The sequence below is a fragment of the Lepus europaeus genome, chromosome X, assembly GCF_033115175.1.
Source record: "Lepus europaeus isolate LE1 chromosome X, mLepTim1.pri, whole genome shotgun sequence".
In the NCBI taxonomy this organism is placed as follows: Eukaryota; Metazoa; Chordata; class Mammalia; order Lagomorpha; family Leporidae; genus Lepus; species Lepus europaeus.
Genome location: NC_084850.1, coordinates 1,073,960 through 1,088,716, shown reverse-complemented (window position 1 = coordinate 1,088,716; position 14,757 = coordinate 1,073,960). Strand labels below are relative to the sequence as shown.

At 59.7% G+C, this 14,757-nt stretch overlaps 2 protein-coding genes across 7 annotated transcripts in view; one reads left to right on the top strand and one right to left on the bottom strand.

Annotated features, from left to right (window-relative positions):
- ATP2B3 (ATPase plasma membrane Ca2+ transporting 3) overlaps positions 1–873 on the top strand; it is a 31,260-nt gene extending 30,387 nt beyond the window's left edge. For 2 of the 4 annotated variants that reach the window (XM_062182905.1, XM_062182904.1), the window contains one exon: positions 277–873. In XM_062182905.1, the coding sequence (XP_062038889.1) occupies positions 277–597 (321 nt within the window). In that variant the 3' untranslated portion in view covers positions 598–873. The remainder of the gene's footprint in view (positions 1–276) is intronic. The other 2 variants (XM_062182903.1, XM_062182902.1) reach the window with 1 other exon arrangement.
- A 4,805-nt stretch (positions 874–5,678) lies between these two features.
- On the bottom strand, positions 5,679–14,317 carry CCNQ (cyclin Q). Of its 3 annotated transcripts, none has more exons than XM_062183354.1 (5): positions 14,231–14,317; positions 10,489–10,672; positions 8,949–9,081; positions 7,862–8,089; positions 5,679–6,179 (listed from the first exon to the last, which is right to left on the bottom strand). In XM_062183354.1, the coding sequence occupies exons 2-5, from the start codon at positions 10,656–10,658 to the stop codon at positions 6,090–6,092; spliced, it is 621 nt and encodes a 206-aa protein (XP_062039338.1). In that variant the 5' UTR covers positions 10,659–10,672; positions 14,231–14,317; the 3' UTR covers positions 5,679–6,089. The 3 variants fall into 3 exon arrangements, with proteins under 3 accessions (XP_062039338.1, XP_062039336.1, XP_062039337.1); XM_062183352.1 differs by lacking the exon at positions 14,231–14,317 and adding an exon at positions 14,083–14,200; XM_062183353.1 differs by lacking the exon at positions 14,231–14,317 and adding an exon at positions 14,083–14,200 and having other exon boundaries at positions 5,679–6,119.
- Positions 14,318–14,757: the final 440 nt, after the last annotated feature.

Here is a 14,757-nt window from a genome sequence, read left to right as displayed (position 1 = left end):
TCTCGGGTTCCAGTTTTCGTGCCTGGGGGCGGGGGTGTCAGCGGACAAGTGCAAGGCCAGGCAGAGCCACCCTGTGCCCCACGACCCTGCAGTGGATGAGTATTTATCATGTGAGGACCCGGGCCATGGACGTGGGCAGAACCCGCCAGCAGCAGCCAGCCACTCATCACGTCTCCTCTCCTCTCGTCCCCCCTTCCCCTCTCCGCTGCCCTCCTGTCCTCTCTGTCCTCCCTCCTGCTCCCACCTCGGGCCCCGTCCCTCCACCTCCTACTGCAGATCCGGGTGGTGAAAGCATTCCGTAGCTCGCTCTATGAAGGCCTGGAGAAACCGGAATCCAAGAGCTCCATCCATAATTTCATGGCAACGCCCGAGTTCCTGATCAACGACTACACCCACAACATCCCACTCATCGATGACACGGACGTGGATGAGAGCGAGGAGCGCCTGCGCGCCCCGCCGCCCCTGTCCCCGAACCAGAACAACAACGCCATCGACAGCGGCATCTACCTGACCACGCATGTCACCAAGTCAGCTACCTCTTCAGCGTTCTCTTCCAGCCCCGGGAGCCCGCTCCACAGCGTGGAGACGTCCCTCTAACCGGAACTGTCGTCGGCACACGCACACGCACACACTTGGACTCACGGAGTCACGCGCGCACACGCACGCACGCGCACACACAGATGGGAGCCCGCACACCTGCGGAAAGGTGGCTGAGCCACGTCCATTCGAGAAGGGTGCAGCCTGCCACAGGCCTCTGCTGTGGGACCGAGGAGGAGGAGGAGGGGGAGGCTCTTCATCCAAGGCAGAATGAGGAAAAGAAAGGCAAGGCGTGGAGTAGGTGCGTCCGCCACCTTTCTTTCTACCGATGCTTCTTTTTTAACGAAAACTACAATTCCACCGTGTGTTCGCCACACGGGCTGTGCGGGCAGCGGGAGGGCTGCTGCGGGTTTTCGGGGAAGCAATGCGATCACACATTTTCCTTCCCGCGAAAGGCAGGTGCTCCGGGCCAGAGAGCGCCCTCTAGCCCGCCCTGGGGGAGCTGCAGTTGGCAAGGGTGCGCGTGTGTGCATCTGTGTGTGTGTGTATGACATGATGCATATTTACAGAATAAGGAACTATTTATTGGCATGATCGTTCCATTCCTCTTCCCAGGCGTTTTCACTTTGAAATGGCATTACTGAATGTAGGGCGCTTGTTCAGGGAAGCAGTCTGTGTGTCCCGATTCCTTGTGCCCCTCAGAAGCCCTCATCCATTGCCAGTCCCGAGGAGACCCCTGCCTGTAGAGGAGACGACCCTTTTGATGGAATTTTTTTAATTTAAAAGGAAAATACCAAAGCGCTGGTGAGAATGGTCCCCTTCAGGAGGTGGCAGGGTGCATTTTCTTCTCAGCTTCCTTTGCTTTTCCACTGCAAGCCCTCCCCCTGCCTGGTGCCTCTCTTTGTCCGCAAGAGCATGAAGTGCTGTGTGCAAGGTGCGGATGCGGTGGGCAGACCCGGCAGAGCGCGGAGCCAGGCGGCCCCAGTGCCAGGTGCAAAGGGCAACACGGTGGCCACGGATGCCACAGAAAGCAGCCGAGGGGCAGGGCCCGTGCATCCTCCATCAGCCCCGGCGCCTCCGACTGCACTCCCACCCTGTGCTGCGCCACCTCAGTGTCAGCCGCAGCACGGGCAAAGGACGAGGCACGGATCTGTGTCCGCCGCCACTTTCCGACGCCATCGGGGAATCCAGTGCAGAAGCTGAGTGCCCTGGAGCTTAGGACTCCTGCTGCTGGCACCGTGGGCACCCAGCGCAACAAGCCTGTTCGCCCTGCATGAACGATGCCCTGGGAGGGAAATGAAGAGAAGGCCAGCCTTCCTCGTGCCCCGGAGTTCCAAGGATGGACGCCCACAGTGATGCCGGTGAGACGGGCAGTGCTTGGCCCGTGGGGTTCCTTTCCCTTGAGAACTCAGGCGGCGCTGTTTGCAGGGAGGGGGCTGGCCATGCCACCGCAGCTTCCATCTGTCCCCGGGGCCTAGGGCTCAGCTGCCAGGAGGCGCTAGCCGGGGGACGTAGGATCGGAATGGGGCAGGGCAGATGGGCACCCTTGGCAGCTGAGCCCACCCCAGCCGCACCCTGAGCCAGTGGCATCCACACGAGCGCCCACCGCTATCACGGACGCCTTGTCCTCCCTCCCCGCCCCCCCCCCCCCCCCCCCCGAGCAGGCCCAGCCAGATCTCCGGCCAAGGAATTTCGGTGAGAAACGAAAATCGCACTTTCCAGATGCCAGCTACAGATCACTTAAAAGCCATCCCTTTTTTTCTAAAGGGCACATTGAGAATGTTACCCATTTGTAAATCGTTCCCAGACGTCCTTGTGTCAACAACAGCAAAAAGGGCAACTCAATGTGTCGAGGGTCTCTGGCCGCATGGGAAGGGAAGGTGACGAGCTGCGCGCGCTCCGCTACCGGCTGCTTTTCCACGCTCTGCCGCACACGTAGCGACAGAGCCCACGGCCGATGCATCCCGCACAGCAAACCCGCACTGCTGCTGTACAAAGTTGCCTACTGTACGTGTCGATTGTTTTGTCCCTAGGTTGCCTTTGTGCTGGGGTGTGGGGTTCAGCAAAGGGGCGCTGTGGACTCGGATCTTTTGCTCTGGTTTTGGTACTGTCTTCAGGCCGAGGGACCTGCCTCGCGGAGAAGCCCCTCTCTCTACCGCGTTCTATTACACGGAATGGCTTGGCCAACTGTGTTCAGTTAATAAATATGTTTTACATTTTTATCTGCCTGTTAGAAAGATGAACAAAAACGATCTTCATGACGAAGACCGCCGATGCATAATAATTTTAAGTCTGTAGTTGAATTTCCTAAGCTAAAGAATAGACCCAAATATCTGTGTATAAAAAAAAAAAAAGAAAAGAAAAGAAAAGAAAGGCTCCTACTCTCCTGGCCTGGATCACGTGTGTGATTTATTCCTGGCTGAATTCTCGTCGGAACCAAACAGAGGTGTCTTTGGGTCATCTCCGCCAGGGGCAGGCAGCGGCCCTGCCAGGGGAAGGGCTGTGAGGATCAGCCAGCGCACATGCTCACGTGAGCCAGGGAGGGGGTCCTGCCCTCCCTCAGCCCACCAACAGCGCAGAGGCATTTGGCAGTTCCGCCCATGGCCACCGTCTGTCTCCAGAATGCGATTTCTCCTCCCAAGTGACACTCTGCCCGCAGCACCAGCTCGCAGGCCCTGGCCCCAGCTTAATGCTGTGTGTCTCAGTGAGCGCCACTCCTCTAGGAACCCCTGGGAGTGGACTCCCATGTGACTTGACCCGCTGTGCCTGGCTGTGCCACTGTCTGCAGAGCGCCCCCTGCCGTGCACTCCTTGCTGGAGGGCTGCGTGGTCCACCTCCACCTTGTGGCTGATAGGAACCATGATGCTAGGAACACACTTCCAATCACAGCCTTCCTCTTTCCCACAAGCCCCCGTCCCCTCCTCCACTTCCCGCACATGCCCCATTCTCCTCCTGCTGACCCCTAGTGTGTGGCCATCCGCACTCTGCTGCCGCCAGCTCTGGCCAGGAGGGGGCGGCAAGCTGCTTCTGGGCACGGAGACTTGTCACGGAGCCCCAGAGCGGCTAGCTTAGAAGCCCATGCCCCATTTCGTCACATTTCTATCACTCTGCCACACGGCAGCAGAGGGCCCAGTTTCCAGGGAAGCTGCCAAGAAAGGAAAAAAGTGGCCTCGACGTTCCCTCCAACCACCACGGTCCGTATTCCTAAAAGCAGGCAAAAAAAAAAAAAAAAACCAGCAAGCACATGGACACATAGCAGAGCACCCAGCTTACGGGTGCACGAGGACACCTTGAACCATGAAGTTAAGGAAGTACAGGCCAAATTCCTTGTGGACACAGCTGGCACCTTAGAGGGAGGGCTCACAGGTCCCCCACAGGCAGGGTGAATTGGTGTCTCGCTTCTTTCTCCCAGTACACACACAGGTTTCCAAGGGGCAGCGGGGTCACTCCCTGGGGCTCCGCTCTCAGCTCTACCGGCGAGGCCTGCCACCAAGGTGTGGGCAGGGCCGCAGTCCCCCTGGAGGCTCTAGGGCAGAACCTTTGCTCTGAGCTGATTGCCAGCTGCATCGCTCCACTCTCCACCTCCATGCTGGAGGTGCCTGTCTCCCCAGTGTCTGGCTTCTTGGGGCGTTCTCCCTCTCTGGCCCTCTTTTCCCCTAAGCATACCAGGGATCGGATTAGGGCCCACCCCAATGACCTCATGTCACCGTGACTCCATCTGCAAAGGACCCTGTTTCCAAACATGGTCACGTTCATGGGTTCCGGGGGAGATGTGGCCCTCCTCTTCCTTCCACCACGTCCGTAGGGAAAGCAAGGCTCGGCCGCTTACCACGTTCCAGTAATTACCATGGGCTCTGGACACGAAGCTCCTAAGAAGCTTCAGGCTGGAGAAAAGCTTATCTCAATCTCTCCCCCACTGACCTTTTATCCCAAAAATAAAAGAGCCAATGGAACAGGAAGCACAAGCCCAGAAGCCACCACAGAGGCCCCAAGGCACTGGCAAAGCGGTGACACCGCAGAGGCCAGGGAACAAAGAACATGGAGCAAAAGCCCAAGCTCCCCGCCAGTGTGGCAGGCAGATGGAAGGGCGTTAGTACAGCATTGGCTCAACATGCTCAGTTTACGAAGTGGGAAACTGAGGCCCAGGGACAGAAAGGAACTTGCCTGATCTTCAGTCATCCTAAAAGGAGACGTTCTGGGGCCTGGGGGCGGGACTTAGCAGGGGAACAGGGAGCAGACCGCAACAGCAGCCCCCCTCCCCCCCCCCCGTTATCCCTGCTTCCCCAGGGTGCAGGGCTCTACTTCCTGCCAGCTCGCTGACTTCTGCACAAACTCACATCAAGTGTGCACCAGGGGCTGCCTCCGTGGAGGCTGAGGCCAGAGGGGACCCAAAGGAATTGTCGGGGAGCGAAGACAGAGAAGCCCCACTCATGTCTGCAAGCAGCACAGGCCAAGAGCAGAGCTCCCTCATTGCCAAGTTGAGGCATGGGGGCAGAAACTGCACGCTGGAGAGCGCCGCGGCCCTTGGAGGCTGCTGCCTGGCCTCGTCCTGCAATGGGGCTGCCAGCGCTGCCCTCCAAGGTGCCCACTGAGCTGGTGGACACATGCAGAAACAACACAGCGGAAAACTGGAACTCTGGGAGTAGGGGGGCCCGGAAAAGGGGTGCCATCAGCCCGGTCTGGAGCCACCTCTCATCTAAGTGCAAAGAACAGGAACAACAAGTGCACACAGAGCTCAGCGGCCTGGGGGTGACGGCAGGGAGAAGCAGAGAACCAGACGCTGCCCACGCTGAGTGGGGCCTGGGACAAGCAGCTCGCGCACCAGGCCCGGGGACAACCCAGCGGTGGGGAGTCACAGGGACGCTGGCTGAGTTTCTCTGTGCTGCCCGTCGGCGCTGGCTTCCCTGCGCTTGAACGTCCTGGCTTCGTGCTTTCAGCTGCAAGGTGCTCAGCTCCAGCCAAGGGCCATATCCCACCCCCCCACCCCACCCCCCGCCGAGTGCACGTTCACCCCGCCCCCAAGCAGGCTGGCCGCCTCGCCCCACGGGTACTCGCGGGCCGCCCTGGGAATGCCTTTCCAGGGCGGTCATGGTCTGACCATAGCCGCGGGCTGCGCAGCAAGGACGAGGGGCTCCCACGGATTTGCATCACCTTTTATTACACAAAATAAAATGCGATCTCCGCTTTCTCTACAAAACCCCGGGAGAGCAGTCCTGTCTGTTCTTTCAGTTCCTGTCAGGCATGTCGTGCCTCAACGGCAGCTGGAGTCCTCGCTGAGGACAAAAGCAGGTGCGGCCACTCGGGCCCGCCGCACACTGTGGCTCCCGGCCTGCCCGCCGGAGGAAGGGCTCACGTCATCACCTGGGCCGCGGCTGCTGGGGACAAAGTGGCAGGCAGCATGTCATCACCTTCCCCAGCCCCTCTGCAGCGGCACAGCCAGTCATCCCAGCTGGTCCCCTGGGGCCTGGCCGTCACCGCGACGTGGTGGCACCGTCCCCAGCCAGCCAGCCAGCCAGCCTGGGCTTCTCTTTGGGCAGGCCTGGGCCAGGGCCTTAGGGGATCTCTGTGTCCATGGCATAAATCTGAATGAGATCAGACACAATGTTATCAATGATTGGCTTGGTAAGGTCGTCACTAAACACCTAGAAAGGAGAAGGAAAACAAGCTGCCATTAGACTCCCTCTGGGTGAGCATGCTCGGCACTTCCTGGGGGTGGGGACCCAAGGACACAGCTCGCAGGGGTAGTGGCTCCTGTGCAGAGCCAAAAACCTTCCACACAGAAGAGGCCTGGGTGACCCCGGGTCACCCGGGGGTCGGTGGCAGCTGGGCCCAAAGCAGGCAGGTGTCTCATCTGCAGAGGGAGGCTGGGCAGCCTGCACCTGCGCAGCTGAGACCAGGAGCACAGGAACACTCAGCAAGCCGCCAGGCGGGCCTGCGTGAGCACCGTGCGGCGCATTTCACATGATGCCAATGTCACCACGATCTTAAAAAAGCAATCAGTCCACGATGCGTGACAACCCTGGGCCACCAGCAACAGAAGGGACACACTCCCCAGAGGAGACGCTGTCAGCCTCTGGGAACAAGAGAGCCGAGAGGCTCGGCCCCTCCCGTCTGGGGACACCAATCCCTGCGCACAGGTGGGACGTCTTGACCGGTGGCCTTGCAAGTCAGCAAGAGGCCCAGCGAGCACCGGTGCGGCATCGCGAACCCTGCGGCTGTCCCCCACTCGGCCCTGAGAGTCAGGGCCTCGCCCGGGGGCTGGCACACGGCCTCAGCACGGCCACCCTCAGGCGCCAGCGGCTCCGCACAAGGAAGTGCCTCGAGCTCTAGGGCTGAGCCCAGCGCACCCGAGGAGCAGCAAGCCAGCGACCGGCAGGAGCGGGCTGCGCTCTGCACTCCGCACAGGCCACCATCTGTGCTCCCTGCCGCCCACCAGGGGTCCAGGCATGCCCAGTGCAAGCAGCTCCGAGCCGCGAGAAAAGGCGAAGTCAAGTTTGCGAGCCTTTAAGCACATATTGGAGTGCGCATGTGTGGGGCACGGCACAAACGGCAGCTTGTACCCAGTCTGAGCGATTACTGGGTGAGTTCGGGTGCCCCAGAAAATGGCCTTGTGACAGCACTGCTCCCTGGCTGTGCTGGGCCAGGGCAGTGCGCCTTCGCCTCGGGAGGGCTGCTCCTGGCGCAGAGGTGGGCTGGCCAGCAGGACGGTCTACGAGGAGGCAAAGGAAGAAAGCAGGTGCAGGAGAGTCGCCGCCAGCCAGCAGCGACAAGGGATGACTCGGTAGACGCAAGCCATCCCAAGGGACCAGCAGCAGGTCGCCCACAGGAGTCCTCAGAGAGCAGCCCCCTTATCGGGAAGTGCCGCAGAAGCCCGAGCGCGGGCCTATGCTTCCTGTCCACAGATGCCCTCACAGCCCTGGGCGTTCTCCCTACACGCCAGCTCCGGGCGCCTCCGGCCCTGCGGGGGGAGGGCGCCGAGTGGAGACGCACAACACACGTCAGCACCGCCTGTGGCCTCCAGTGGCACACACGCAGGGCAGGGGCAGGGACACAGCACCCCGCCACCCGCGCACCTCTTGCAAGGGACAGATTTAAGGCACAGCCTACAAATGGCGCTTGCGCTCAGTCAGGCTGAGTGAGGCAGACAATGCAGCCGTCATCCAGCACGCAGGGCAGGCCCCGGCCCAGCGCATCCAGCACTACGGTGGCAAGCGCGTCCAGCTTCACCAGTCCCAGGGCGCCCTCAGCTTTGTTCAGGTAACGGATAAACACAAAGTGGTAGGCAGCCAGGGCCACAGAGCGGCGCGGCGGGCAGCCCCCTCACCTGCCACCACGGCTTCTCGGCCTCCGCCTCGGCGGGCACCTCCACACCATAGATGTGCAGGGCCAGGTAGAGCACGGCCACAGCCAGGTGCTGCGCCGGGAAGCGGAGGCACAGCCCTCCGTGGTAGCTGTCCCGCAGCAGGGCCCAGGCCGTGACGGAGACGGGAGTCCGCTGCCAGCTGTAGCGGTTCAGCCAGTTCTTGAGGGAGACCAGGTAGTGGAGCAGGTACTGCAAAGACACAGCTTCAGTTAGGGCATGCGCAGAGCCCCACCAGCCGCTCTCCCGGCACCCGACGGCTCCCACGCCACTTAGGAGAACGCCAGAAGACCCCCTACGGGCCACCAGCCCTGCCTCTCCTCCAGCCTCGTCTCCGTGGGCCTCGCCACGCTGGAATGTGGAAGGTGCGCTTCACTCCAGGCCTCTGTGTTCACCACCGCCCGCTGCCTGAAAGCGCCTCCCTCCACCCCGCTGCACCCATGCCTGCCGCGCGCCCTCCGCAGGCCGTTCCCAGCCACCATGGCAGGGCGCTCAGGGCCTGCCGCTGCACACAGCAGTGCCCTCTCTGGAGGACGAGTGGCTCCTCCCACCTAGCACCCAGAGCCCAGAGCAGCGGCGTCCTCAGCTACAACACCTGAAAGCTTCCGGGAACCCACCGGGGAGCACCTGCCCCGGCACCAGGCACTCGCCCCTCACCGCAGCACACCCCGGCCGACAGACCCATCCGTTCCTTCCACCCCGTCCTTCAGCCAGGAGGCACGGATCACACCCCCCCAAGGCCTGCACACTGCGCTCTCCCGAGAGTCTAGGAGGTGCAGCCCAGGGACTCTGATACGGCATGTGGGCACCCAAGCGGCACCTCTTACACTTAATTAAATGCCCACCGCTTGACTGAAGTGTTCACCGAGAGATGCATGTGGGAGGGCTAATTCCAGCTGCCTGCAGGCCCTGGGAGGCGGCTGCACAGACTGCCCGCAGCCAAGCCAGCAGAGAGGGGAAGCGGGAACGAGACTGGCCGGGGACTCGAAGGGGTGCACTTCCGGGTCAGGGCGCACACAGCAGGTGTGCGGCGTCCGGCGCCCACTCCTACCTTGTGCGGGTGCTGGAAGGAGACCTGGAAGCGCAGGATCCTCAGCATGAGAAGCTCGCACTGCACGATGCTGTCTCGGAGCTCCCAGAAGCGGGAGTCCAGCTCCAAGGGCTCACTGCTCGGGTTAAAGTACCTGTGCGGGAGGGACAAGGGCGGCGCTGATGGCACCCCGGAAGCTGCCCCTGCCACAGGGCGCCTTGAAGCGGCCAGGCCCTTGAGTGGCGTGATGTCCACACACAAACCAGCGGCCTGCAGTCAGCCGATACTGGGTCACTGTGCCTGCTGCTGTCACGAGGGAGACAGTGACCAGCAGGGCATGGAAGGGACCAATAAGATGTCAAAGGCAAAGACCAGGTGGCTGCCATGGCGCCAGAGGCAACTTCCGGTCACAGGCTGGGGTACTCTCCACTCTGGGTGCAAGAACGTCCCACTGCAAGCTGTATTTGCGGCGGCGCATGGCTCACACTCTCCTACTCCCTAGATGGCCTTTCCTTCTTCCAGATCTTTCCATCCTAGTCACACTGGGCCCAGGCACAACACTCTCACCTATACGAGAACCCCAAGACACATGGGAGGAGAATTCACACTCGGGCAGTCACAACTCGCCGCTGCTGATTCATCCTTCCTCACCCTTCCGAGCTGCTCCTCGGTCTCCAATTTCCCGCAGACCCCCCCACCCCACCCCACCCCACCCCACCCCGTGCATCGGCGCCTAATTAGGGCTCCGCACAATTTCCCCTCTGGCTGCTCCTCCCTGCTGGGGCGCAGGCAATTACAGGCAGACTCTAGCCACCCTCCCTCGCTCCCCCGCACGGTTGTCTGGTAGCCTAGCCCCGGACACCGTGAACCTGCTAGGCATGGGGGGGCAGGGCTTTTTTTTGTTACCTGTTTATTTAAAAAGCAGCAGAACAAAATAGCTTTCTTCCTAATGATTAGAGTTCCTGGAAGGCCTCTGACGCACAGCTAGTTAGTAACTTTCCATCCACTGCACAGCTCTCTCCTGCCCACTCCACCCCCACCCCGGGCCTCTGCAATGCCCACCTGATGGGCTGGGTCCCTACAGGGCCCAGCTGTGCTGCCCATGGACCCACACGTGCTCACGGGCCCACGGCAGGGCGAGAGACTCCTGGGTGCCCAGGACTCAGTTTCCTGGCCCACTGGGGCTGTGACCTCCTCATGCTTGGCACACAGCCTGACGGGTCCTATGACCCAACTGCAAGAGGTGCCTTCCTGTGCCTCAGCCATCCCTGGCTTGCTCCGTCCTGTCCAAGACTCCACACGCGTCTTCCGACAGACCTCTCCACGTTCCTCTGCCTGGCCAAGCTTCTTCCCACAGACTCCCCCAGGGCTCCCGACACTGGACTTCCTCCCTTGCTATCGGTGCTTCTGGCCCTGGGTCAAGGCCATCCAGGTGCCTCTGTCTAAGCTGGCCTGCTGGCACCAGGAGGGCAGGGCACAGTGGGGAGCTGCTCTGCCCTGCCCACTTGGGTGCACAGCAGGAGAGCCTCCCAAATGCCTCAGTCCCACAGCCATTACCTACCTGTTGGACACGTTGATGATGTCACGGGTACGCAGGTGTTGCTCCTCCACTTTGCCAGCCAAATAAATGGATGTCATGGCAACCAGGTAAGGGTCATAGGCACCCAGGTCGATCTCGCCAAAGAACTTATGGTAGATGGTACAAGCAGTGGCAACGGGAATGGACCGCATCCCTAGTTTGACACCTAGAGAGAGAAAGCAGCAGGTGAATCCTTCAGTGTGGTACCTGTTCACTCACTGCTCAAAGAAGGGAGGCCGCTGCCTCGGGCCTGGAGGGCCCACACCCTGCTCCCTGCTCTCACAAAAACTCCTCAGGAGTGGAGAAGCCCCAGGCCACGTGCGTGCCGCAGGTCTGCACGCCACACTCTGAGAAGCAACAGTTTTGACTAAAGCTCATTTCCCAACTGGCCAAGATCCTGGAGCACACATGTACCTGGATGTCGTCTACCCCGCCCCAGCTCACCCAATGTAAACCCTGCCGAGAGGGGACTTGGGCCTCCGCCAGTCCCGATGTTACACTTAGAGCATCCTCAGCATAGACTAGAAAAGGCAAGAAAAGCAAGCAGGCAAGCATAGCAGAGCAGGGGAACACAGCAACATTTAGGGCCAGGGAAGGAGACCGACACACTGAGAAGAGAAGAGAGCTGAAAAACCAGCGCACAGTGGGAGTGGACTCTAACTTACTCACGGGTTAAAGCCCAGCCCTACCTGCGAACGAAATCAATGCGCTAGGTCACAGCGCGAAACAGGTTCACAATGACCCGGGCTAACAAGAGAAGGTGAAATGACCTCCACTGGGCTGACTGCAGGAGGCGGAGAGCAAGCGACAATTAAAGAGTATGTTTAGCATCCTCTGCTAAGAAGTCGGATCCGCTTCCTAGGGCTGCTACAACAAATCATCACAAAGCCTGTGGCTTAAAACAACCCGCCTTCCTAATCTTCCAAGTCTGGAGATGGGAAGTCTGGAAGCAGCATTGGGGCAGGTTCCCTTTGGGAGGCCCCAAGGGAGAGCCCATTGCCTTGCCTTTTCCGGCTCCCGGCCCCTTCTTCCTCCACGTTACAAACCAGCAGCATTGCATCTTCAAACTGCACTATCATCACGTGGCCCTCTCCCCGCACCGTGACCGCTCCCGCCTCTCTCACAACCATGGCTGTGTGCGGGGACAGGCACTCAGTATAACACTTAAGATGCTGCTTGGGACACTCCCACCCCATACTGGAGTGCCTGGGTTTGCGTCCCAGCTCCTCTTCCAATTGCAGCTTCCTGCTGACCTAGACCCTGAGAGCCAGCAGCTGCTGGCTCATGTACTTGGGTCTCCATCACCCATGTGGTAGACCCAGATGGAGTTCTGGGCTCCTGGCTTTGGACTGGCCCAGCCATGGCTGCTGTGGGCATCTGAGGTGTGAACCAGTGAGTCTAATACCTCTCTTTAGGGAAAAACAAACTACCTTTTAAAAAGCTGAGTGCAATTATATTTGTGCCTGCCCCAATAATCTGAAATCTTCCTATCTCAATCATACGTGCAAAGTCCCTTGTGGTATGGAAGATGACATTCAGAGGATCCAGGGACTAGGACAGGGACACCTTGGCGGGAACCAGCATTTACCCAACTACAAAAGCAGGTGCCACGTTTTACCATGAAGTTCTTGCAAGGTAGCACCTGAAGAGTTTGAGGCATGTCAAGATCCACAACTGCAGTTAGACTATTCCGACACAGGGCCCGTCATTTCAGGAGAGGCCACGTAAGCTAGTGGTGCTGAAATGACCCTCCTAGCCTTGTCTGCCACAGAAAAGCCTGGTTTACAGGGACCTCTGAGCTGATGGGTGGCAGCAAATGAGGGGACACTGCCGTCATTAACTGGCATAGTTTGCCCATCTTCTCGGAGCGTGAAGGAGATGTATAAGCGCTTGCAGCGTTTCCTTTCACCCTTTCTCTCCCGAAGGTCAGTGAGAAAACAACTGTTTGCCAGCAGATATAAACTGAGCTTCGCAAGCTGAGAGGAGAAAGAATTGCTTTTTTAAAAAAAAAGTTTTTATTTTGTCCAAAGCTTGGTCAATTTGTTAGGCAGCAATTCCTCAAAACTTTCTTTGTTGGTTTTTTGTAAATTCCAAAGGACATTCATCATTTCCAACCATATTTTGATCGTTATGGGTCTTCCTCCTTTTTATACTGGGTCAGTGGTCCAGTAGCCCCCAGCCTTGTCCATGGAGGATATGTTCCAAGAGCCCTGTGGGGGCTGGCACTGTGGCACAGTGGGTTAAAGCCCCGGCCTGTAGCACCGGAATTCCATATGGGCACCGGTTTGAGCCCTGGCTGCTCCACTTCTGATCCAGCTCTCTGCTGTGGCCTGGGAAAACAGTGGAAGATGGCCCAGGTCCTTGGGCCCCTGCACCCATGTGGGAGACCTGGAAAAAACTCCTGGCTCCTGGGGAGTGAACCAGTCGATGGAAGACCTCTCCCTCTCCCTCTCTCTCTCTCTCTGCCTCTCTGTAACCCTGCCTTTCAAATAAATAAATAACATCTTAAAAAAAAAAAGCCAGCGCCGTGGCTTAACAGGCTAATCCTCCACGTTGCGGCGCCGGCACACTGGGTTCTAGTCCCGGTTGGGGCGCCGGATTCTATCCGGGTTGCCCCTCTTCCAGGCCAGCTCTCTGCTGTGGCCCGGGAAGGCAGTGGAGGATGGCCCAAGTCCTTGGGCCCTATACCTGCATGGGAGACCAGGAGAAGCACCTGGCTCCTGGCTTCAGATCAGCGCGATGCGCCGTCCACAGCAGCCATTGGAGGGTGAACCAACAGCAAAAAGGAAGACCTTTCTCTCTGTCTCTCTCTCTCTCACTATCCACTCTGCCTGTGCAGAAGAAGAAAATAAAAAATAAAAAAAAAAATAAAAAAAAAAACCTTGTGGATGGTGAAACCATGGATAGTAGCAAAACCTATACTTGCTATTATATATATATATATATATGCGTGTGATAAACATTAGTAAATTAGGCATGATAAAAGATTAAAAACTAATAACAAAACAAAAAAATTTTAATTAAAAAAAAAATGGAAGTGATGTTCGCCGGCTGGCTATAGCAGTCGAGGTGGCCTCCTTGCCTGGCCTTGGAAGCAAGGTCTCCAACACTATTGTGGACTTCCTGGCAGGGCACCCTGGGATCTCCCCAACAGTACACTCCAGAAGGCTCTGCACCACCAAGTGCCACATACAGGTGGGGCAGAGGGCGGAGGGACGCAGTGGCTGGCTCAACAGATGGGCGGGCGCCCCGGGTCGGGAACCCCTCTCTGGAGGCCTGTCCCGTACCACGTCCTCTCTTTTGGCCTTCGCGTTGGTCTGGGCAATGGGGATACCGGCGTGTATTTCGAAGATCAAGGCGTAGTACACCGGGCGTGGCTAAAAGGCAGAAGCCCTCAGCCCTGAGCCCGGCCTCTCAGCCTCCGCTCAGAGCCACACCGGAAAGGCACGGCCTCTTCCCCGACAAGCGGCTCCCTGCACCGCCGGCTTCGGCTCGCTCGGCGCTAAGACTGTGTCCGCGGCCCCCGGCCTCCACGTCCTGTCTGCGCGGGACTGCCCTCTCCCTGGCCGTGGTTACCTGCCTCCATGATGAATCTCGTCACTCGGAAGTGTACCCTCGCCTCGGACACCGGCCGCCCCTCGGCCCCCAGCGCCCCAGCCCCTCCTCCGTAGCTCTCTCGGCCAACGGCCTCCATGAAGCCCCGCCCCGCAGCCCTACGACGCACCCCCCCACCGGAAGGAGAAGTGCTCTCCGCGAGTCTAGGCCGCCTCCCGGGGGTCCTGGCGGCGGGACCGGCCGCCCCGCCCGGCCGCGCCCGGCCCCGCCCCGCAGGCCCGCCCTCCCGGTGAGTGCGACTGCGCGAGAGAACGCGGCCTCGCCGAGTGCGCAGGCGCGGCGCAGGCGCAGAGGTAGATACCGCCTGGCGGCCTGTGTGCGCCGGTCGTCCTCCTGACGTCATACGCCCCGCCCCAAGAAGCACAGGGCAGTTCCTAGTAGGCTTATGCCCCGCCTCCGGGAGACACAAGCCTTGTCCCCAGACGCCACAAGCCTGCCCCAGGAACTGACGCTCCGCCCCTGGGAGATTCAGGCCCCGCCCCTGGGATGGGAACCCGAGGAGATGCTCCGCCAGGGCACAGCGAGGTCACAGGCTGAGGGTCTGGCTAAGGTGGGGCTCCGGGGTGATGGTCCATCGTGTCTTAGGATGCGGACACCTGGCATCAGCAGCCAAGCCCTGGGCAAACGGCATTTAAA